Source organism: Talaromyces stipitatus, genomic scaffold, assembly GCF_000003125.1.
Source record: "Talaromyces stipitatus ATCC 10500 scf_1105507295517 genomic scaffold, whole genome shotgun sequence".
Lineage (NCBI taxonomy): Eukaryota > Fungi > Ascomycota > Eurotiomycetes > Eurotiales > Trichocomaceae > Talaromyces > Talaromyces stipitatus.
In genome coordinates, this window is record NW_002990121.1 from 515,410 (window position 1) to 531,531 (window position 16,122).

Sequence of the window (16,122 nt, forward strand, 5' to 3'; positions counted from 1 at the left end):
GGCAGGAACGTGTTAGATTGTACGTAACAACCTTTAGCGGTATATCTCAACGTATCAAACTATGTATGCAAAGATGTATGGGATCCTCGATCCTTGTTATCATGCTTGTTCTCTTCTATGTAAAGTAAAGGTGGGAGATATCTTTCACCCCCTATTCGGTGGATCCTTCTCTCAAGTGTGTAGCTCGCTCTGATTGGCTGATAGATCTTATCTGTCTGATTAGTTAAATCAGCTTAGCTAATGTAAAGAATATGATTACAGGTCACGTGATGACTAGTGATTCCGAGGCTAATTATTGTCGGATTAGTCGCTTTATTCCAGGCCAATCCTGAAAAGTGTTTTACTAGGATCAAATAAAAGAAGTGACTAGCAAGATTGTATGTATTAAGTTCTGTTCTGTCTGTTCATCAAGTTTCAAAGCTGGGCTTTTATAAACATCTTTGGCGGGGTGATTTGTGAGCTATCATGAGGGGTAAACATTGGGCTGAAATCTCGGTGCCCGGATATATGACCTAAGGTGCCTTTTTAGACCTGTAAGATCGAACATCAAGTCTCTCTGCCTCGTTTGTAGTCCAGATTATCTGACAATTATAGTCTTAACCCCTGAGTTGTATGTAACTAGGAAGACAAGTAATACACAGAGATTCAACGCATCGAATCAACTCCTTATCAATACTAACAAGCAACTGATCATTAATCATTATTACTGAATGATATTATTCCTCTGAGTTTATACGATCCATTCACCGAATTCTTTACAGCTAACGTACTACACGGGTCATTGGGCCACCTGCAAGTCCCATACAAAATGGCCTTCTTCAACACCTTGATTTCTCAACAGATTCACATATAAACCATATCTAAAAGTTGAATATGGCTTATATTATAGGTATTAATATATATCTAGATTTAGGAACTGTAAAAATATTAAGAACCCCTCTGTCATGAAATTTACTTTAATAACTAGGCTAGTTTCTAATATCTCAAGACTTATAGAAGAGGCGCACTTCCAAATTGATATTTCTGATGGGGATTCATATAGGAATCATTCGTCAAGTCTAAGATATGGCTTATATATAAATCTGTTGAGAAGTCAAGGTGTTGAAGAAGGGCTTGCAGGTGGCCCAATGACCCGTGTAGTATGTTAGCCCAATAAGCCCCGCCACTGGCAAGCCTCCCATATAACGATGTAATATAGCAGCAGCCTTGTACCAGCTGGTCTTTGTCGGGTGCCCAGATCCGCGGTGCCCATGATCGATTGACCTCTTCCATTGTCGTGGACCCAGGTAAAGCGATTTGATGGTGCATTTTTCATCGATATCGAAGTACGGTGCCGGGTATGCATTGATGACTGGAATACAATTGTAAAGGATTCAGAGGAAGATCTGGTTGGCAAGGATTATGAGCAGTAGTAAATATATCAGTTGTACACTTCCCTCTGGGGAATGATGGATTCTCAATAGAGCGTTCTCAACGTTCTTATCTCTCTGTCTGCCTGTCTATCACTATACCTAAGGGGTCTTCTATCCCGTACAGATAGATATCGCGCCGAAGGTCATGACATATCCCCAGTCAACTGTACAGTCTGTACCGTGATTCATATCCCAGCATGTCCTATGTGGGCAGAAGCAAATGCTTCTGATTGTTCTTGAATCACCGAACAAGGAGATTGAATTAAGCTACGCAGTGTTAGAATATCGCGAGATCTACCACAAGGAAAACAACGACATTTGAACACACCTGGAGACAAGTCATTCCTCTATTTTAGCTAATCAGCGGCCTCCTCACTATGCCTCAATTTTCATGAAACGTCATATATCATATTGTAGATCACGGAGAATGTACCGGAGAATTAAACTTAGGGTGGTGATACAGCCACACCCCCATTGGATCCAGACACACCCCCTTGGCTCGATCAGGCCACACCCCCCTCCAAAAGCGGTTTAGAGCGATAACCATGTGATTCAAAAAGCGTTTTAGAATAGAGAATAGACTAGTGTCAGGGCTTAGGGCTTAGGGTCAGGGCAGATAGATGAGGATTCCTGCAAGAGGCATATTGTTGCTTAAAGCCAAGCGTTGCCTGTTTTGCGTTAATTTGTTACATTGCTCTTCCAATTCAGCATAATGGAGCTTTGTTTAGGAAATTTTCATTATCTTATAAGGCCCATGTTGATCTTTTTTTTCATTTCTTCACCACAGGCTATCTTGTTAGAGTGAATTAAACTTTCGCCTAGTTAACTTCTAATTTCCTGTATTGGAACCATGATAGTAACAGTAGGTTGCTGCTATATTTGCTAGCAATCCTAATTCCTATATGCTTATTGTTGGTAGCGTAGGGTTAGGACTTATCGACAGGACTAGCTTCACGGAATTTCCCAGTAATATGCGATTACCCTTTTAGGATGGCGGTACTGCATTGGGACTCGCTTGAGTGCACATTTATAGAAGTAGCTTCATTTCTCTCCTCTACTACTAAGTAGAGGCATCAAGCTATATCAATGCCATTCACCATGACATTGCGTCTCATCGATTACAAGAGCTCAGAGAATGGCGCTGAGCTATTACCTGAGCCATCACCTCCTGAAGAGCCCTGCGAACCATATACATGAATTCCTGCTCCTCCAACTGACCAGATCTTTGGGACCCAAGATGCTACTATGAAATTCCTTAATAGCTTTACTAAGACTTATGGATATGCATTGGTCACTAAGAGATCCAAAACACCCAAAGAAGGCGGCCCTATCCACTGAGTTTATCTTTAGTGCAGCCGTAGAGGAGTATATCGTGAGCGTATCAACGAAGAGACACATGTTAGAGAGACAAGCACACAGTGTATAGGATGCCCATTTAGGCTTGTCTTGCACTATGATAAGCATGCAGATTGCTAGCGTCTTAATCTTACAAATCCAAAGCATAATCACTATTCAGCAGCTGGTTCGACGCTTGCTTCATTACACTATGAAGAGATAGAATCTAAGGAGACTCAAATCAAGTCTTATTTGGATTCTTATATGACAACAAATCAAATATTATCAACCCTCTATAACGACAATCGAGAATCGATTATCAAGCTAAGAGATATCTACAATAAGAAAAGGAAGCTGCGAGACAAATTCCTTGATGGCAAGACACCAGTCCAGGCCCTTATTAGTGTCGTTCCAGATAATAGTGATTGGATAATCAACTATGAAATAACTGATACAAATACACTACTTTCGGTATTCTGTATGTATAAAACCTCACTTAAGATGCTTCGCCAAAATCCTAACATTCTATTTATGGATTGTACCTACAAAACAAACCAATATAAAATGCCTCTCTTGGATATTGTGGGTTGTACAGCATGCAACAAGACATTTTATGCAGGATTTAGCTTTATCTTAGATGAAAAGGAAGAGAGCTATAAGTTCATCTTGGAATGCTTGGCTAAGGTCTATGCTCAAGTAGATCTCCTGTTGCCAAACTACATCCTGACTGATAAGGATATGGCCTTAATGAATACAATCACCACAGTTTTTCCAATGGCGGACAATATCATCTGCCTTTAGCATATTGAAAAGAATATTCTTACACGTGTTCGCCCTATTCTTACAAATGAAGTGCTCCATACAATCTATTCTGGAAATCCAGCTGCCGTGAAGAAGGATATCACAAAGTACAAGACCCATATTAAGTCACAGTGGAAGGATTTTTTCAGGTCATTCAACAAGATTGTATACGCGAAGACTAAGGAGGAGAAGGATGAAGCAGTGAATTCCTTTAAAGTTGAATATAGTAGTGAAACCTGGCAGGAAGTCATGGACTACATTGATTCAGAATGGCTTAATAATAGTATCACTCAACGATTCCTTCACTGCTATCTCTTAAACATCAAGCATTTTGGTTAGCTAACCACGTCCTAAAATGAATTAGCCCATTGGACACTAAAGCGTGATCTTCAAGTCTCTACAAATGATCTCCTTGAGACATTTGAATCATTTGACTGTACTGTGACCTGGCAAAATATTAAAATTAAGCAGGTTTACGAAGATGATAAGGTACAGTATCAATTTCGCTTCAGTCATAGCCTCTTTCGCATTGTACATGGTAGAGTATCAAGCTATGCACTTGGAAAGGTTCTCAATATAAAGAATGACTTTCTTGGACCGACGAAGAAGCCTTTTGACCCAGAGTGCTCTAGAATCACAAAATGGACCATCGGCATCCCTTGCATTCATATAATCAAGCATTGTATTAATAGGGAGGAGCCACTACAGCTACACCATTTCTACCAGCACTGGCGGTTATACTCACTCAATAAGTTGCCTCCAATTGATCCCTATACAATAGTGCTTAACCTGGCAGTGGTCCAAGGCCATGGTCGCCCTAGGGGCTCAATCAACTATCCAACAGCCTCCCAGGTTATATCAACACAGGATTCTTCAACACAGCAAGAGCTATCCGCATTTGAGCATATCATTGCGCAGGAAAACCTTAATACTAAGAGTCGAGGCCGCAGGGGCAGGGGTCGTAAAGATTGAGGAGGATGATGTCGTGGGAGAGGAGGTTGTGAGGGATGAAGAGGATATTCAAGCCAACCTAGGGCAGAGACCAATGCGGCCAACAGTCAGACTTCTAGTAAGGAAATGGTCTCGCAGGATGCAACAACAGCTTCGCAAATTACCTCAGAGGAGCTAGTTAGACGAAGCAGGAGACGTGGACGTGGCCAACTAGCGCGGTGGCTTGGTGATGAGAATGAATTGCCAGGGTATTAGGGCTTAGAGTCTAGAGATATACTAGGTAATGGCTCTGGATGGTGAGATACTGTATTATTAGAATCATTGGAATAGCAAAATAGGATGAATCATGAATCAATTCGCAGCGACGGTCTAATTAGGGTTGCTTTAAACCGCTTTTGGAGGGGGGTGTGGCCTGATCGAGCCAAGGGGGTGTGTCTGGATCCAATGGGGGTGTGTATGGATCCAATGGGGGTGTGGCTGTATCACCACCCTAAACTTATTCCTCGTGCCGAAGCACATATATGAAAGCCATTTTTGTGGTACGGAAGACACAAGACAGAAGACAACTCAATACACACAATCTTGCTAGTCACTTCTTCTTTTTCCATCCTTGTAAGCTACTATTCAGGATTGGCCTGAAGTAAACCCAGCAAACCGACACGCAGCACCCTTTCGGCCCGATATTTATCCGGCGAATTTAGCCTCTGTAACCCTAACCCTAGTTAGTTTGGCTATGGAACAATTGAACTGCCTTATACACTACTAGACACAATGATAGTTATTCCTACGTACCCTATTCGAGTCGCGGAACTTAGTCAACCTAATTGGATCACACAAGTTCAAACATCTCAATAGAACCCTCACTAGCCAGTCACCTGTGTTATTAACGCCAAGATACTCTAACCCCGGATGCGCCGGAACTGGGAAAATACCGGGCAAACAGGATATGTCTTGTATATTTAAATACATCTTCGCCACTGCCACCAGGTGAATCTCTTCATCAATATTTCTTATACGCAGCCTGAAACAAAGAATGCAACATATGCAGTGCAATCGATTGCGAAGACGAATGTTGCCGATGATATTGCGGCTGCTACCATGACCGAAGGTATCCAGATGACGCGTCGTGATCTGTCAATACGACGCCAACACAATGTTTGTAACGAGTCACGACGGTCTTGATAAAGCAAATCGGTGACTCGTGACAGATACGATAATTGCAATGGCGATACTGATTATTGTCATGGATCGTAATGATCGTCCTCAGATACTGCTGTGGGGTGATGATGTGTCATGGTAGTCTGCGCATACCACAATCTTTCAAACCTATCTGCGATTATTTTTGTCTATGCCTCTCCTTCCATGATGCTCAATACTGGGGCGTGACATAGAGTTTCAACGAAATAACATATCCGCGCATCTATATGTTCGGCCACTCGTGCCAGAAGACTGGAGGAACCCAGAGACTCTGGGAGCAATTGACAGCGGTGATACTAATTGAAGTCTGAACAGAGACGGAGCGTGTCGACAACGGAAAGCGGGTATGTACAACACGGAGAGGCCGGTTATGCGCCGTGGTTGGGTAAACAATTGAAAAGGGACGACAGTGCTGCCAGCGATCGCGAAACCAGATCTAGGATAACCCTAATCCTAATGGTTGCTGTGAACTATTTAGTCAGTACACACAGAGGACGACAGTCGTCCTCGACCGCCGCAATTTCCATTTATCCGCGGACTGATGGATTGTGATCCTTATGACTTCAATTTCTCAACATGATACTCACGACCCTTGCATTTCCAGAGCCGGAAACGAACAGTGCTCCTGTCGGCGCTTTTCTCTGTTGGTTCATACAGTCACATCAATATTCCCCAAAGCAATCTCAGCACACGCTCGCATCTCGGTCTGGGATTCGCTAAGGACATGTAATAGTTTGCTAACTTATACTTACTCAATTCAGTCGATCGGGCAGCAGCGCGAGACTGGAAAGTTGCTACCGCGCAAGGCCAGGGCGTTTATTCTATCCATGCCGAGCAAAAGAGTGTGCATCCTGTGACACAACAGCTTTTCCAAGAGACAGAAAGGACTCACGCGTGGGAGCCTCAGGCCATTTGACTGGCCTCCGGTCACTCCACGGAAACCGCCACTAAGCTACTTTGGGCTAGCCTAGGCACGCTAAAGTGTATTCGCGTGCCGAGGTGCCTTAGTCCCTAAGGCATCCAAAGCTTTTGACTACCTTCGAATAATCTACAGAGATATTCCAGGAATCGCTTGGTTTCATTCACTTCGTTATTCAGGATATAACGATTGCCGACCTTTATTTTGCATCCATGCAGGACTTCTACTATCCGATCTGGGCCATGGTGGTGGTGGAACCTTCCGTCGGCTAGTTTACTACCTCGTGCAACCGAACAGCCACAGGAGAAATCCCGGATGTTAAGGTTAACAAACGAGGCTTTTGGCCAGGACCCCGATCAGCACGGGCCCAAATGGACAGACAGGGTACGTACTAGGCGATGTTTGAGATTCGCCCACGATTGCCATGCTACGGCGGCTACACCTATACACGGCTAGTATGGATTGAGGACGATTGGTTCAAGCGGGATTGACTCAACAAGTGGTTAATGTACATCATAATGGTACTTTAACCCTGACAACCTTTTCTCAAGGGAACTCTGTGTGGTAGGCCATGTGCTTGTTCGCAAATTGTCAGCACATGTACCACAGTCCGCCGTCTGAGTGGCTACTCCTGAGATCATCTTCTACTACTCCCAAGCAGTTTTCTCGACCCGTGTCACAAGGTACCACTAGAGGATAGCATTGATCAAGCACACCTCTCCTCAATATGGATGATCTTGATAGACTCACACCGAGTAAAGCTTCTCAGCCATCGTCAATTTCATGTCCACCACATTCTGGTCGAGTTTTGATTGGGCAGGGGCGTTCTCTTTCCCTTTCTGTCTGGAGGTATTCACCAGAGGATCGGCCGTGCGAGATTGCCAAACTATGTATCTGATAGTCAAAAAATAAACATCCATCTGTGTTCCTGATTCTTATTCCGGAACAGTCGTTTCTCCTTTTTTGCTCCAGTTTCCTACCTTCTTCTCTCCAAAGCTCTCACTTATCTTGATAGTGCGCAACACACCAAGGCAAGATGTGGACGTGGTTTTCGCGCTGTGTGCCTGGCATAAGCTTACTACTGCTTATTGCGCTGCTTGCTGTGGCCTTTCCCGACATTACAAGAGAACTCTCGCACTTGTTACCGTGGTCAGGAAAAGTTCCAGCTACTAAGACCCCTGGGCATGATCATGGCACGTCTCATCATCCATTGCATTTGTCAGTGGCCCAGAAAATTTTTATCGGATATACACTACTGGTACATTTGAATGCCGCTACATTCGTGGTTAGATTGGCATGGGCGCTATGGCGAATGACCTTCGCAGCTCGTGCGTTGTTGCGTCGACGTCCAGCAACCAAGTGCCTTCGCAGTCCAGCCGACCCAGTGATGCCCCCGTTTGCCGATAGTCCGATCATAACTCCAATATCCTCCGAGGTGTCGGATCCTATGAGCTTCGATCTCGGAGGTCTTGAAGATGGTGAAGGTGGTGAGGTTGTGCATGCTATCATCTTACCCAACTACTCTGAGGATCTGGAAACGTTACGGACTACGCTCAATGTTCTTGCCAGCCATCCACGCGCTGTGACCCAATATGAAGTAGGCCGAGAATATTGGTGACAACACGGGCGTCCATATCATTTGCTAATGTCCGTATAGATTTTTCTCGCCATGGAGCAGAAGGAAGTCAAGGCTCCCGAAAAAGCAGCAACCCTTATATCTTCTTTCCAAGGACAATTTCGTGATATTTGCGGCACTTTTCATCCATCCGGTCTGCCCCGGGAAATTAGTGGCAAAGGGTCCAATGTAGCTTGGGCCGCGAAGCATATCGTGGAGACTCGCAGTGATTCATCTTTTGATTCGCGAGATGTGATTATTACCGTAATGGATGGCGAGTTCTTCCTTTCCTAACGTCCTCGATCAACATACTAACATACCATCTAGCCGATACACATCTTTCACAAGACTACTTCAATGAAATCCGTCGTATTCACTGGCGCGACAACACCGATGCCGATCGTGCATTCTACGCCTCGCCTATCATATTTGATCGTAATTCGAACGATGTACCAGTCCTGGTTCGATGTGCTGATTTACTCTGGAGCTTTGCTGGCATCTCAGCTATGTACCCTGGCTGTGCAATTGTCATTCCTACTTCTGTTTACTCTCTACCACTTGCGCTTGCAAGGAGAGTTGGTGGTTGGGATGGTGACTCCACAGCCATCGGCGAGGACATGCACATGCTTTTAAAATGCTACTTTGAAACCGCGGGCGATGTCATTACACATGTCATCGCTAGTCCTGCTAGTCAGTGTAATATTTCAAGCCCTGGGGATGGAAATTGCGGTCCATATTTGTCGACCCTTCTGGCTCGATATCGCCAAGCTCTGCGCCATATGTGGGGAGCACTAGATACGGGCTATTCTGTTCGCCAGAGCGTAGGAGGTCTCTCCGGTAAGGGCTCCCGGCGACTACGTCTCCAAGCCCGGCACGTGGCATTACTGCATCTCCTGTTTGAGGCGCATTTTCTTCCGTGTCATTTGACAGTCCTCCTACTGTTCTCTGCTCTATACACGGCTTTTGTTCCTGTTGCGCATATTCATCCGACTTTGGTCTGGGCGTTTTTTATAACTGGATTTCTGCGCGGACTATCCTTCGTAGGGATGAACGTTTGCATTACACTCTATGATCACTGGTATTCGATTTGTATTCGCTCTCGTGCGAACGACATGGCGAAAGCAGGTTTGAACGATACTGGATTCTCTTTCCGAAAATGGAATCGACTCCAACAACTCGCAGAACGAATTTGCTTCCCTATCGCAGGCACTGTTTTCGGTTCGATCCCCGCTATTCACGCTGAACTATCACACTTCTTCACCGATAAACTTGTTTATCGTGTCAGCAAAAAGCCGACTTTTACCTCTCCTCTCGTCCGTTCCCCCACATAGTACTCTTGGACCAGGGATTTATACTATGGCGTATATACCTCGCTATGGAACGTTGACCCCGACTAATGTCTAATGATATAATTGAAATACGCTGCTTGGAATATGGTTGGATTGTCATCTCTAGGTGGTGTTTCTTTCTTATTTATGAATACCCAAGCAAGAGATCGGCCTTTTCATTTCGGTCTGAACCGAGACATACAAGTCTCTTCGCATATATAGGCTATTTAATGGGTGACTGTCGTCGTATTTCGAATAAAGATATGAAATCATATTGATTACTTCCAGTCAGTACTTCATTGACGCCAGGGAAACTACGTAGTAGCCAAGCTGAGTTTCCATGGTTATATCCATGGTTATTGCTCAGGAGATTATTGCCGAGCAAAGCCAGAAAAGTCTCGACGATATTTTCCTGTTTCATCAAAAGTAAACTGAAATAAATGATAGGATGGATCGATGGATACGCAGGGAAGGAGACATATAAGTTAAGGAATATCTAAGATGTGAAAAGTGGAGAAGATTCTAAGAATACACGAGTGATTGGCATTTAGAGTGTGGCTGATGAGCAGTCAAACGACCCGACGTATTGCACTATTGCGCCCCTTCAAGTAGTTTGCATTACTCTTTGATTGCTGCCTACTAGACTCTTCAATGCAGACATCTCCAGCCGTGAATGGGAAGCTTTTTATCGTGTTGTTCAAGCCCTGCTGCAATGCCCCAATGATCCTTATGTCAAGGGTATCGTGAAGTTTGCAAAAGATGAAACATTTCACTATCGTATTTGGAGCTTGCTTGTCAAGGTCCGACAGCTCGTGTCGTACTGTACTTCCATCATTACCATCACAATCTGAAGATCCCAAATCGCTATACGAGTTGCAAAGGCTGCTCTGGAAGAAATAAAACCAAGAATATTGATAATGGATCCTTGCTTAGAGCCATGATCAAATACTTCTGGATGGGGGCGCTCATCAAGAATGACCGCTTAGGCAGTCATACTTGCAAACGCCTGGACCAAAAAACATCCCTCTTATCCTTTCCCGACTATTTCCTACATCTGGACAGATGTGTACGAGGTGATTTGACCTTCCCCTCTGAACATGAAGCCCTGAAGCCCTGAATGGTGTGGTCGATGATCGACTTACGGATTCCATATACTTTTATATCCAATCAAACGTGCTTAAGGTTGTAGAAGCCCCTAATGCCGAACCATGCCGTGGTGTTTCTCCCTTTGAAGGGCTTTCACTAAAGCAATGGCTTGAAAAAATCCCTCGCATCTCTAAAAATGGAAAGTCTCATCTCACCTTTACTATTGCAAGACCCGTCTGGCAATATTACAATTCGCCGTGGATAATCACACCGTGGAGCCACGAGAGCATTTAGTTACTGAATGATGGGACTGGCCTTACAATCCAGGGAAAACCACATCCGTACCTGAAGACAAAGTTAGTTCGAGCGAATGTGAAGTCTAAAAACTTCTATTTTGACAGTGGTCTTATGCATCAATATCCAAAAATTCTTGCATTAGGGATCCTTCTAATCGAAATTGCCATCAAGCGGCCCTTGACAAGTGAGGAGTGTCCTCATCCATGAAGTGAAACCGTGATTAATGATTACTATACATGGGCGTGGACAACAACACAAAGAAGCAATTTGAAGGACACTGTACATCCTGTGTATAAAGAGGCCGTTAACAATTACCTCGACCCTGAGCTGTGCAGTTTCTACTCGACACAGCTATCCAGAGAGGTAGAAGGGATCAGAGCCCGACAGAGCACTCTCTATGAGAAAATTGTCTACCCATTGAAAAGACTATCCGACACCTATCGAGATGACTGGGATATTCAGAGTCCTCTCGCGACGAGCATAACCGAGACAGTTTCTCACCAAAACTTTTCAAACAAGACTATCAATGCCTCGGAGTCTCCACTTCAAGCGGATTACACGATTGTAATATTCTGTGCCATACCGCTAGAAGTCAATGCAGTTAGCGTTCTTTGCGATGAGTTCTGCCAAGATCCTACCCTGAACGCGCCAGGAGACTCGAACACATACACTCTCAGCTGAATGGATCACCACCACGCCGTTTTGGTACACTTTCCCGGTATGGGCAAGAGCACTGCGTCCCAAGCTGACTCTTCTATACGATCAATCTATCCTAATATCAACCTCGCCCTGGTCGTCGGAATTTGTGGTGGTGTCCCATTTAAGAAAGGACCTGCAGAGATTCTCCTCGGAGATACTCCGTACAGTGGTCAGTGAAGGGATTGTCCAGCATGACTTTGGCAGAAGATTTCCAGGGAGGTTTCTTCGCAAGACATCTGTGACAAATGAACTTGGTCGCCTAACGCGGCGATACGAGGTTTTCTTTCGAAAATCAAGACGATGATGGCATAGAAGCGGATCAGGAACATGATGGATAATTATCTTGCAGCTATCAATCAGACTCTTGGCAATAAAACCTCACGATATCCAGGGATAGAGCAGGATGAACTCTTTCAGTCTACGTATCGGCATGAACATCACGGCCGCATTGATTGCATCAGCTGTGCCCATCCTACCAATAACACAGTCTGTGATGAAGTATTTGATCTATCGTGCCATCAATTAAAATGTGACAAGGATAAACTTGTCCAACGAAAGCGGCTTCAGAATACTCTTGCACTGGGACATACACCTTCTCCAACTATTCATCTTGGTCTTATCGCATCTGGGGATACAGTCATGAGATCTGGACAAGACAGGGATTTACTTGCAGAGCAATAAGATGTGATATAAAAAACTTTTTCGTGAGGAAACTTGGAAAAAGAAAGTTACGTACCCGGAATGACCACAATCAGTAATCCGGTTTATTTTTCCTTACTCCATACGGAAACTGCTCGAGTGCGAACTGAACTACGTACAAGCTAGAATTAGAGTATACTGAGTTAGCGAGTGAGCATTCTAATATATGGAAGACAGCTGTAAATATTGATAGATGATAGATATAGTATGCAGTGAATTTTCAGAGTTCATCTCTCTTGGTTGTGCATCATCCATATGAAAGTGAGCTTTATCGTTTGAGTCGAAGTTTGGATATAATAATATTATCCTCGGACATCAGACGTTTCATTCCAGGCTGCTTGAAAATGATCAAAGGTCTTGGACGTGAGGGCAAAGTAGGAAAGAAGCCACATCTACTCGGCACAAGAAGTTGACATTGAGCATGGCAAGTCTCTGCACACTCTTTCACATCGCCTATTAGGACCCTCCTGGTGGTTTCCCTGTCCCAAAGACAGAGGGAATCCACAATGGGAGCACCAGTCGGCTGATAGATTAAGAAAAGGTACCCATTGATGCAATTTAGATTCGTACTTGCTCAGTGGTGGCGAGATATTGAGACACGGCGGTATCCATGCAAAACTATCATCTCCTAAGCAACGTGTATGACACAATATCTTGCACGTTGTACATTGCGCAGCTAGAGAAAAAGTGCATGATGATACGGCACAAAGAGCGCATCGCATTTGGAAATCAAATAATTTCACTACAAACTTGTGCCCTGAATCGGGGAACTGATTCTCCATTAGCCGCAATATATGGCGTTTCGGTTTTGGCATCCACCATGCTAGGTTGTGGTCCGTTTGTAAATTCTCGCCTGGAGTCTCAACTAAACATGAAATTAAGAGTTAGCATATAGAAAGCACTAGTATTCAGAAGAACATCCTTACCACATTTGATTGTCAGATGCACTTTTCCAGCAGGAGCTATTTCAAACCAAGCATCGATTACATCTGTTGAATTCTTGTGGTGCGTATAATTGATGATATCGAGGACACGAATGAAGAGACCACCAATTAGGGCACTATGATCTCTCTCTGTTTTGATAACCATTAATTCGATAATGGAATACGCATCAACTTGTCCATAATCAAAGAGAGCCTCATCTTCTTTCTGTGGCTGGCCTGTGTGGTTGATTTGACACTTCAATCTATTCGTCCAGCGCGAATCCCATCTCGGGTCAGATTGAATTGAAATTTCAGAAGTGTTTGCAATGCCTTCAACTGAGTGGATTGAGTGGATATGAATGGACAGAAGACATGTCCTTGGCGACTCATTGGCCCCTTCCAAGTAGATTCCCCCTCCAACACAAACCAAAATTAGAGCGATCCCTACATCAACAAAACAACATACAAGACGGGTAGCTACCTGATAAGAATGAATACATGCTTTCAAAGTCCAGGCCCATTCTCGGCCCTTTTGCATAGTGTTCCAGAATTGGCGTATAGTGGCTTATTGTGTTCTGCAAATAAACATTCTTCTGGTCGCTCGCGTTTATTGAGCGGGTTTGGTGTAACCTCCGCATCGCATGCAGTTGATATAATATAAACGCAAGTTTGGATAGCGATGAAATACTAGAATCGACATCCGTCATGAGAAATTCTGCGTGGAGGGTAAGAAAACTTGTTGATTGCAAAAAAAGGTAAATATCGTGCAAGCAACTCACCAAGCACGCGAGATTCAGGCAGCCTATTTGCATTCGCAAAATCTTGTCCTGGATCTCAATGTTTCCAATTTTCATCGTGATCGTTCTGCTCCTGCGCAAAGACTACAACCCAGTCTGGTGCATCGCGTATCAGTTGGAGATTCTTCAGCTTTTTCTCGAGGTGGCGTACTTTGTTTCGTGAAGTAGACCACTGGAGTTTTTTTGGGCAGCAATAAGATACACACGTTCTTGGGTGATGCGTTCTGTGCTAGACGCTCCACCGCCTCGATCGCGCCCTCTTCCTGCTCGATTTGCCTCGATAGCGAAGAGATCTCATCATTGATATTGCTGGGTGCATCCATGTTTGTTTGACAGAATATGGAATGAGGTGTAAAACACGGATAACTACAGAAAGCCACCGGATGCCTCAGGGTGCCGATTCACACTATTGACATATTTGTCAGCATGTACTCCGTATTCGGGTTTCCATATAGTCAAAATAGTACACTACTTAATGCCGTGTAATTTCAGGGCAGGCAATAGGGGCACACATCCACACCTTCCTGTATTGAGTCTGTAATTGTAATTTAAAATCTGTCTTAGAGCAACTACAACTCAAATCTTTTATTTTTAACATTACGTTATATAGCTTTGTCACGGTGCAGCCGGAGACTTCCTGTTGCTCAAATCCCCCTCTACCGTTAGCCCCTGAATTGGTCATGTGACTGAGAGTTATATGAAATCTTTGCCTGTTCCGAATAGCTTCATGTAGCTCCTTGAGCTACGTCCTGTATCATCTAGATAGATGAAGTCAGCTTCCAAGAACGAGGGTGTTGGAAATCATTATGAGAGTTGATGAAGTCTTTCCAATATCGACAAGAACGAGTAAATTTCCAAGGTTGCCGGGACCATCGTATTCAATTCTTGTGCGACCTCCAAGCACCGGTATAAACACACAGAGCATCCGAATCGTGCGCCGTATGTCAGAGACAAATATATTTGTCCAGTTGAAGACTTATCTTCGTGTATAGATTTGATTGTTGTAAAAGTATATCTCGGAACTCAGTTATGCATGATATTTATTGTACAGTCAGGCGGTCCACCTGCATCGTCCCGGAAAATAAGTTTTCCTTGACAAACGCATCGATTGCCTCAGGCGTAATTCTCTCGCCTGGGCTGAATTTGTAGATATTTTCATCAGTCTGAATGACAAAAGCGGGCAGCTGGTCCAGCTTCAAGCCCATTGGTTCGAGGGCAAATGAGTTCTTGATAGCGTCCACAGTAGCAAAATTGACCTTTCCTCGATAACCCATTGCTACATTTGACAATGCTTGCGCGATCAATTTTCGCTCGTCTTCATTGGCTGAATATATCATTCCAATGGGTAGGCCGGACTAGCTGAGATCAGATAAATGTTCTGTAGCCCCATCAAAGGAGGGCGTACCTTCATAAAGCTCACTAGTGAGGACATATCAAATTGTCTGATCAAGGGTTGTGATACCAAACTGGCAAAACGTAAAATAGCATGCTTTTCGAACGGACCGTGGTACTTTGGCGTTGTTTCATCTAGAACATTGAAAACAGTGATGAGCGAATCTTTGCGGGTGGATTCAGCGTCAGGTATGACACCAACAAAGAAATCCTCCGCTAGTTCTTCATTTGCAAGAGATGCGATGAGATCGATTAAAGAGTCATCATCTTTGGCACGCGTTACAGCTATCAAAGGCAGGTCCAGAGTTTTCATGATAGCAAATCGATCTTCGTCTAATTCGACAAAGGAATTCGTGACTCTTTTCAAGACATGTGTAACTAGCCTGTAACAAAGGGGTTTATTAGCCGGTAAGTATAACAAGGTGGTTCGGAAGCCCTACGGCGTTGCTCTTTGCGGGCCTCGATAGCGTGACCAATTTTGATGCTGGAATAATCGAATAGTTGGGTATGACAAGACTTCCAGAGAAGCGCAAAACTTTTCATTTTCTGAGCAATCTACTTCATATACGCTGACATCTGATGTTTTGCTTAAGCTATCGGAAGCAAGAATGAGTTCATTATGAAGTTTTTTGCATGGTTCGCTGTTAAGTGGTCAGCAACATTGTTAACCT

The 16,122-nt window shown here is 44.0% G+C and overlaps 5 protein-coding genes across 5 annotated transcripts; 3 read left to right on the top strand and 2 right to left on the bottom strand.

Annotated features, from left to right (window-relative positions):
* Positions 1-2,694: 2,694 nt before the first annotated feature.
* TSTA_001930 (uncharacterized protein) lies at positions 2,695-3,887 on the top strand (the record flags this gene model as incomplete). The annotated part of the gene is made up of 4 exons (XM_002487734.1): positions 2,695-2,832; positions 2,913-3,168; positions 3,367-3,512; positions 3,549-3,887. The coding sequence occupies 4 exons, from the start codon at positions 2,695-2,697 to the stop codon at positions 3,885-3,887; spliced, it is 879 nt and encodes a 292-aa protein (XP_002487779.1).
* Positions 3,888-7,651: 3,764 nt separating this feature from the next.
* Positions 7,652-9,835, top strand: TSTA_001940 (uncharacterized protein; the record flags this gene model as incomplete). Its single annotated transcript, XM_002487735.1, has 3 exons — positions 7,652-8,212; positions 8,273-8,504; positions 8,558-9,835. 3 exons carry the CDS (start codon positions 7,652-7,654, stop codon positions 9,559-9,561), a joined length of 1,797 nt encoding a protein of 598 aa, XP_002487780.1. The 3' UTR covers positions 9,562-9,835.
* A 1,787-nt stretch (positions 9,836-11,622) lies between these two features.
* Positions 11,623-12,321, top strand: TSTA_001950 (uncharacterized protein; the record flags this gene model as incomplete). Its single annotated transcript, XM_002487736.1, has 2 exons — positions 11,623-11,809; positions 12,032-12,321. 2 exons carry the CDS (start codon positions 11,623-11,625, stop codon positions 12,319-12,321), a joined length of 477 nt encoding a protein of 158 aa, XP_002487781.1.
* A 1,775-nt stretch (positions 12,322-14,096) lies between these two features.
* TSTA_001960 (uncharacterized protein) lies at positions 14,097-14,382 on the bottom strand (the record flags this gene model as incomplete). The annotated part of the gene is made up of 2 exons (XM_002487737.1): positions 14,097-14,231; positions 14,266-14,382. 2 exons carry the CDS (start codon positions 14,380-14,382, stop codon positions 14,097-14,099), a joined length of 252 nt encoding a protein of 83 aa, XP_002487782.1.
* Positions 14,383-15,073: 691 nt separating this feature from the next.
* TSTA_001970 (protein disulfide-isomerase, putative) lies at positions 15,074-15,994 on the bottom strand (the record flags this gene model as incomplete). The annotated part of the gene is made up of 3 exons (XM_002487738.1): positions 15,074-15,414; positions 15,465-15,829; positions 15,892-15,994. The coding sequence occupies 3 exons, from the start codon at positions 15,992-15,994 to the stop codon at positions 15,100-15,102; spliced, it is 783 nt and encodes a 260-aa protein (XP_002487783.1). The 3' UTR covers positions 15,074-15,099.
* Between the last annotated feature and the right edge of the window lie 128 nt (positions 15,995-16,122).